This window comes from Euprymna scolopes, chromosome 17 (genome assembly GCF_053919585.1).
Source record: "Euprymna scolopes isolate OS-2025 chromosome 17, ASM5391958v1, whole genome shotgun sequence".
Classification (NCBI taxonomy): domain Eukaryota; kingdom Metazoa; phylum Mollusca; class Cephalopoda; order Sepiida; family Sepiolidae; genus Euprymna; species Euprymna scolopes.
Window position 1 is genome coordinate 106,271,337 of NC_136498.1, and position 7,799 is coordinate 106,279,135.

At 36.2% G+C, this 7,799-nt stretch overlaps 1 protein-coding gene across 1 annotated transcript; it reads right to left on the reverse strand.

Annotated features, from left to right (window-relative positions):
* Positions 1 to 1,795: 1,795 nt before the first annotated feature.
* On the reverse strand, positions 1,796 to 7,577 carry LOC145296863 (uncharacterized). The gene has a single exon (XM_080142998.1). The coding sequence runs from the start codon at positions 4,591 to 4,593 to the stop codon at positions 2,833 to 2,835; it is 1,761 nt and encodes a 586-aa protein (XP_079999124.1). The 5' UTR covers positions 4,594 to 7,577; the 3' UTR covers positions 1,796 to 2,832.
* Between the last annotated feature and the right edge of the window lie 222 nt (positions 7,578 to 7,799).

Genomic DNA, 7,799 nt, shown 5'->3' on the forward strand with positions numbered 1-7,799 from the left:
CATTATTGTTCATTGTAATATGTTTTATTTTTTTCATTTTGTGTTAAGGGAGGTAGTGTGTTTGGTGACAACATACCTGGTCTGTGTACATCTTCAGGGGTCCAAAGTTGAATAGTTGCGCCATTGTTGCAGGTGGTCCAGAGTTCGTTCACAGTCTTGCTTACAAGGGCATTTAGCTCACACTGCTAACACATATACACGAATATATATATATATATATATATATATATATATATATATATATATATATATATGCTATTGTTATATTAAATAAGGATGCGAGAAAATGAAATTCCTTAAAACGAAAATACCGTTTATGGTGGAGTTAATTATTGTCAGTTTTGTGTTTTCGATTATCCCATATATATATATATATATATATATATATATATATATATATATATATATATATATATATACATATATATATGTGTGTGTGTGTGTGTGTGTGTGTGTTTTATATACATATATATATATGTATATAGAATAAAATATTGTTCATATATATGTGTGTGTGTGTGTGTATGTATGCACATATATAGAATAGAATATTGTTTTATATATATGTGTGTGTGTGTGTGTACATATATAGAAAAAATATTGTTCATATATATATATATATATATATGTGTGTGTGTGTGTACGTGTATGCGTGTGTATACATATATATAGAATAAAATATTGATCGTATATATATATGTGTGTGTGTGTGTGTGTGTGTATGCATATATATAGAATAAAATATTGATCATATATATATATATATATATATGTGCGTGAATACATGTATATAGAATAAAATATTTATCATATATATATATATATATATATATATTCCTACAGCAAGTATTTGTCTGTGCATTTTAATGCGTTTTAACTGTGTGTGTATGTGTAAACATATGTATTTGTGTGTATATGTGTAAACATATGTATTTGTGTGTATATGTGTAAACATATGTATTTGTGTGTGTATGTGTAAACATATGTATGCAAAATTTTCTCTACATTTGGAGGTTTTGAAAATGTTTTCACAACAATTCTATTTGCTTAGCCCAAACAAAAAAAATACTTCATCTTTTTTGTTTTGTTTTCTTTTAATACATTGCATGTATCCATAGCAACATATATTTGCGTGTGTATGTATATACGTTTGCGTGTGTAAATTCCCCATGCAATTCTTGCCAACGTTTCCATTGAGTAATAGCGCCATCATTATTTCATCTTTCCTCATTCATTAATTATTCAACCACAAAAGTTTGCGAATATGGAATGTTTTTCCTGTTGGTAATATAATTATCGTGTGCCCCATTCTCTGTGAAATACGTGTGTGTGTGTGTGTGTGTGTTCATATGTACGTGTGTATACGTGTATCTTTGTCCACTGATTTATTTGAGATCATTTCGGTTAGTCAACACTATATTTTCTTCATTTTAGTTCACGTCCACCTGATCGCTTGTTGTCGTGTTGATATTTCAACTTCAACTTCAAAAAAAAAAAAAAAAAAAAAGAAGTTTTACAATCCATTATAAGAAAACTGTACAATGCGATAAGCCGTGTTTACACCTCATTCGGTCTTTTTTCTTTATAGTAACCCATTCACATATGTCGTACTTCCGGTCACATCTCTGACCTAATGTGGTTTTTGTTTGTTGTTTTTTTTCTTTTTCATTCCTCAATAAAAAAAAAAAAACATTTTCTTTTTTTTCTTTCTTTTTATACAGAACTGTGTGTATGGTTGCATTAGAGAAGGCCAGAGAGGAACGAAGCACGCGTTAATGTCTTGTGTTAAAAAAACAAAAAGAAAAAAAAAAAAAAGAAAAAAAACAACAACACATTTTTACCCACTTCTAAAGTCACGAAGAAATCTTATCGGTGGGAGTGGAGGGTCACTTCAAATTTTAAACGCTGTGTCCGAATTTATTGGAAAATGACTCTTCATTACTGACATATTGGGAGCCGACGACGATCAAGTGGCTAACGACACGGACTGACGACCCGTGTGTTTCAAGTTCAATTCAAATCCAATTCGTTCCACAAAATCACTTTCACTTAGAATGTTGGCGACCTTCAGGTGGTCCTCCCGTAAGAAACCGATATCTTTTTAGAAGAAATTTTGGCTGAAAAAATATCGGGACAACCAATGCTTACAATAGAATCTTCGTATTTATATGATGATGATGATGATGATGATGACTGACACGTTTCCGGTCTTGTAGCCAAATAAACAACGATGGGATATTCTTAGAAATATACAGATTGGATTGTTTTTGAAAAGTTCTGTGTAGACTTGGGGGGGGGACGTTATGAAAGCACATTTTTACGAGTTGAGCTATTCAACAACGGTGAATATTAATTACATTTAAATAAAATTTGTGTCTTTAAAGAAAAATCAAGGTATGTTTTACTTTAAACAACAAACCAAAAAATGATCAATAAAACAAATATATAACAAATAATGTTACCAAAGGCAAGATAAGTTACTCTTATACCGACCTTGATAAATCTTTGGTGTTTAAACTTATTTTAAAGCGTTTATTATATTTCAAACACAAGTAGTGCCAAGTGCTTAAAGCAACAATAAAAATGGCGGCCATGAGACTGCTACTTTTGTGTTCTTCGAGAATCGCCCAAAACTTGAAAATAAAACAAAATGCTGATAGAAATCCACAGCGATAACTTATCTTGTCTTTGGTAATATTTATTTGCTATATATTTGTTTTTTTTTGTTTTTTTAATATAGATTCGGTTTGTTGCTTATAGTAAAACTTGCGCCCAAATCATGTTTTAATTTATAAAGTTTATGTTTCAATATTAAACGTATTTTATTCAGTGTCACCGTGGCCATCCTGCTAACCCGCATGTTTGTAAGTAATGTCTGTATTTATCAACGTCCAGGGGGTTTACTGTGAATGCAAACGGTGTGCTGAAGGCGCTCGTCGCCTGTCGAAACATATCAATCCCTGTCGGCCGAAACGGCGTTAGAGCCGCGTTGGGCATGGACATCTGTACACTGGCCGGTGACAAGTCGGTCGCTCTGAAGCACGCTAGGCCCGTCGGAGTATCTAAATTCAGTTTACTATCTGACGACGTTTTCCCGATGATACTGTCAATCGAGAATCCGTTTTTTGCCGAAGAACTCGGTGGTTTAATGTCCAACACACTGCCTCCCCCTCCGCTCCCCCCGTTCGTGGTACCACCACCACCACCAGCGACCGCGGCTGCCGCCGCCGCCGCCGCCGCAGTTTTGGCCGCGCTGATTAAGCTGGCTTGACTCGGAGACGACATCCCTAAGGAGACGGGCAAGAGGGCCGGAGTTCGAGTAGCATCACCGTGGGCAAACAGTGGGATGTGAGGACTGACGTGTGATGCGGGGTAGGGTAACCCCATGATTGGGTAGGGTTGGAATCTATGGTGCGGATAGAACGGATCCCCTCCTGACATGAATGGTGCTTGCTGTTGGACGTCCGGGGTCTGTCGCTTGTAACGTTTTCTTCGGCGGAGGAAGCTGCCGTTATCGAACATGTCTTCCGAGGCCGGGTCCAGGGTCCAGTAGTTACCTTTGCCCGGGTTCCCCGGCTCTCGGGGAATTTTGACGAAGCAATCGTTCAAAGACAGATTATGACGGATACTGTTCTGCCAGGCGGGAAACTTTTCCCTATAATACTGGAAACGATTAATAATGAAATCACAGATGGCCGACAGCGTGAGCCTTTTTCGGGGCGACTGCAGTATCGCCATGGTGATCAGAGCGATATACGAATACGGAGGTTTCACGAGATTCGAACCTTTCGTCGTCGAAGGCGGTGGAGACGGGCTTTTGGACGAGTGACGGTCGATGTAGTCGTCGGCGTCGTGGTCCAGGTCGTCCTCGTCGTCCTCGTCGCGGAGAATTTTGTCCAGCTTTTCTTTTTGGACATTGTTCAGTACTCCATCGTCTTCGGCGAGCGTGGTCGCTACCGAGAGATCCCCGTTGCTACCGACCCCGGGTAGTAGGTCCGCTGTCGCCGGCGAGTCAACATCCGAAGACACGGGCTTCAGGTCGGGAGTCGGACAGAAACCATCGACATCTATGGGGTCGTCAGCATCGTCGTTATCTAGTTCGTCAACTTCCGATGATGAGAGATTCGGCGGTAGGGGAGGCCCAACTGACGAAGGGGTTGACGTCCTTTCAATAGTGTAGTCTCTGTTTTGATTATCTGATTCAGTGTTGTTGTTGTTTATATTATTATTTTTGATGGTGTGGAGATGGCTGTGATGTCGATTGAGATGATTATGGTGTATGTTGTTATTGCTAATGTTATTATTCCTATTATTATTATTAGTAGTAGTAGTGTTGATGTTGTTCGCGGTGTTATGATGTTGTTGGTGATGGTGTTGATGGGGGTGATGTTGCTGCATATCGGCAGGTGATAAACGATCGTCGGTGCTCTGTAGCACACCGGTCGGGCTGAAACTAGTGACCCTGACTGGCATTGACATTCTCAGTATCGGTTCGCGGTTCCCGACGTGCATTATACTCGGGAAGGCCTGATGTTTTTCGGGTACATCATCGGCGGTCTCCTTCGGAAGAATCGACTTCATATCAAACCTCATGATACACAGCAGACATTAATTCGGAACAAAAACTAAAATAAATGGGAAGAATTCGGGGGCCTTTTTAAAAATTAAAAAAAAAAAAAAAAATCTTTTCTGAACGATAAATCGGTTTGGTTTGTTTTGTATTTCGCTTCGGAAAAAGAAATTGTAAATTAAATATGTCTGACAAGTTAGAAAAATAAATAAAAAATAAAATGAAATGCTTTTGTTTAACGTATATTAGCGGTTGTGGGTGATTACTATCCTATGTTTCAGAGCAAATGAATTATTATTATTAGTAGCAGTGTTGATAATATTCGCGGTGTTATGGTGGTGTTCTTTAAATTCATAAATATATCGAATAATTCGAGTTGTCCAAACTTTTACATACCGAAAAGAACTGTTAATTCAAAAGTGAATAGATATATATACGCATCTATGTGTTTATCACATTCCAATGTGTATATTTCTCATGTTATATAGTCTCAAAAATGAATACCAAAACAGTTGTTTTTAGTCATAAAGACAGATTAAATATACATAGTTATAAGTATAAAATAAGTATTTATTTATATATGCGCAGATACAGTAACAACGTAACGTACATAACTATATTTGCAATCAGAGCTTGGCCTTTTGGTCAAGATCAAAGTGTAGCATCTGTTCTTCAGATGCTGCACTTCTATTTCTTGTTCTCTTTCGGTGGAGGAGAAATCCTTCACGACTGAGACAATTTTTATTTTTGTACCTTTTCTCCACGTTAAAAAACGACCCTGGTGTCTAACTCTGTCCCGTGGGGAGGCATAGTAAATAGATACATATACATAGGTCGGTGCGGTGGGTGCGGTGCGTTAGTTGCTTAGTCTTCTAAAAGCGAAACACGTGTCTGTGAATGTTGATATTAATATAATATAAATATACATTCATATTATATGAATATATATATATATATATATATATATATAGATATTTATATATATTAATTAATACGAAACTATGTTCCTAACTCCGCATTCATATCTTTTATTTGTTTTATATTTGTTTAAATTGTCATTTAATATATTTCAACTGAGTTAACAAATAAAAAAATAATCTTTAAATATATTGCGGATCATATCCATAATTTAATTGGGCTAAATTTTTTAGCATCTCCGTTTTATTTATTATTGTTCTTGTTTTGATATTAGTTTACTTATGAGCCGAAAAGTTTTGATTATAGCGTACACATATCACTTATATATATATATATATATATATATATATATATATATATATATATATATATATATAGTTTATTAAAAAGTAAAAAAAAAAATGTTTACGTATGCGTTAGGTTAGATATAAAATAAAGGAATATTTATATAGTTTTTTTTTTTTAGTTTTTCATCCGGTTGTTGTTTGAGAATTGCAAAAATATAATTGTGTTTTTGATGTTTGTTTATCTGATAAGATGTTTTTGCTGTAGTGTTAGTTTCGTATCAAACCGGAAAAGTAGCGGAAAAAAAAAAAAAAAAAAATGGAGACACAATGAGTCGAAAAATGGAAATCCAAAATAATAATAATAATACAAAATAATGGGAACATGTGCAAATAATTTCCGATGGAGATACGCTTTCTTCCTCTTTGTTACCTTCAACAGTTTGTTGCTAGGTGAAAACTGCGGTGGGAAAAATATTCCAAACGAGTGTTTTCTTGAGGTGTTGATATTTCACAGTTTTATTTCAAAAACATCTTTCAACACCAAAAATAAATCTTAAACGTTCTTTGACGTTTATTTGCAGCAAAAAGCACATGTATATATTTTATTTTTTATTTATTTAATATTTATTTATTTATTAATATTTTTTTTTTCATGAATAGCGAATGATAAAATTCATTGCTGTTGCGAGAGAAATGTACTTACGGTGGATAAATTCACCTGTTTCCTGCATGCGGTACACAAAATCCAATTCAACGGTAAATGTAAGGTGTACATTTTATGAATATATAAATCCGGCAATATATATTTATATTTAATAGTGATTCTTTTTTTTTTTTTCTCGCTCGTTGTTTTGGTAAATAAAAAGTTTACGCAAATCCGTAGACAACGATAGCTGTTATTTCGCCGTGTTTCGCCATTCGTTTCCGACCGATTGCTTTCGTCATCATAAAATTATTAGTGATGATCGTCGTCGCTTTGTGCTGGCAGAGGAAATGTTTTTGTTTTGTTTTGTTTTTTCTTTTCTTTTTCTTTCTTTTTTGTCAAGAAAGTAGAGCGCGTGGGTGTCGAATTCAAAAATGGGTAGAGAAAGCGAGAGGTGTTTTTTCATCAGACTGCCTTCGTCGAATCCATGACGCTAGTGGAGGTTGCATCGTCTTGGGAGCTTATGCTGGCCTACCCGCTAAAGGTTGCTGTGGGAGGAGACATTTTAATCAGGATGGCATGGTAGAGGGCAGATGCATGGACGGTGAGGAGAGACACTTTTTGTGCTAAGTAAGGGTCGCCACCGGCTGCCGTATAAGTGTGGAAAGTGAGGGGTGACTGGTCGGGTTTGGTCGGAGTAGTAGTAGTAGTAGTAGTAGTAGATTGTTGTTACAAGGGCGAATGGCTCGAGATAGTTTATCTGAATATTCCAAGACGAAGAGGAACAACAAAAGAGCTCGTCACTAAAAACTCATACAGAACGAAATGTCGAAATTCGAGGAAGTGCGGTATGAAACTCACCTCCGAAATAACGAACCCGAAAACGAGGAGAAAACGCGGCAGAAGCGGACGAAAGAGCTCCCGCCAATATAAATAAAATGAAAGTTAAAAAAAAAAAAATAGAAAAGGACGTAAGAACAACAAAGTAAAAAGAGAAATTGATTGCGCAAAGGAAAGAAAGAAAACAGAAAAGGACAAAAAACAAAAAAGACAACAACAAAAAAACAACAATTACAACAACAACAACAACAACAACAAACAAAATAAAAAACACGGAGCCAGAGTGGTAAGTCAACTTCTTTAGCGAAATATTTGACCAATTCTCGCCGAGACTCGCACATCCATGGAGAACAATTAGCGGTCACGTGGTACGAGAAGGGAGGCCATTACTGTTGGAGTCGACTCTAAACCAATCGCGGCGCAGCATCGGCTTGGCATTTCTGGCCACACCCTTCAACGTTTTAATTAGAGAAGGGTTTACAAAGTGGGGGAGGTCCGACGACGTCCACTCGGAAGTAAGAGTATATTCTTAGAAGACTGG

What these genes read in the sequence shown, in the direction of transcription:
- LOC145296863 (XM_080142998.1), bottom strand. Translation starts at nt 4,593, where the DNA reads ATGAGGTTTGATATGAAGTCGATTCTTCCGAAGGAGACCGCCGATGAT.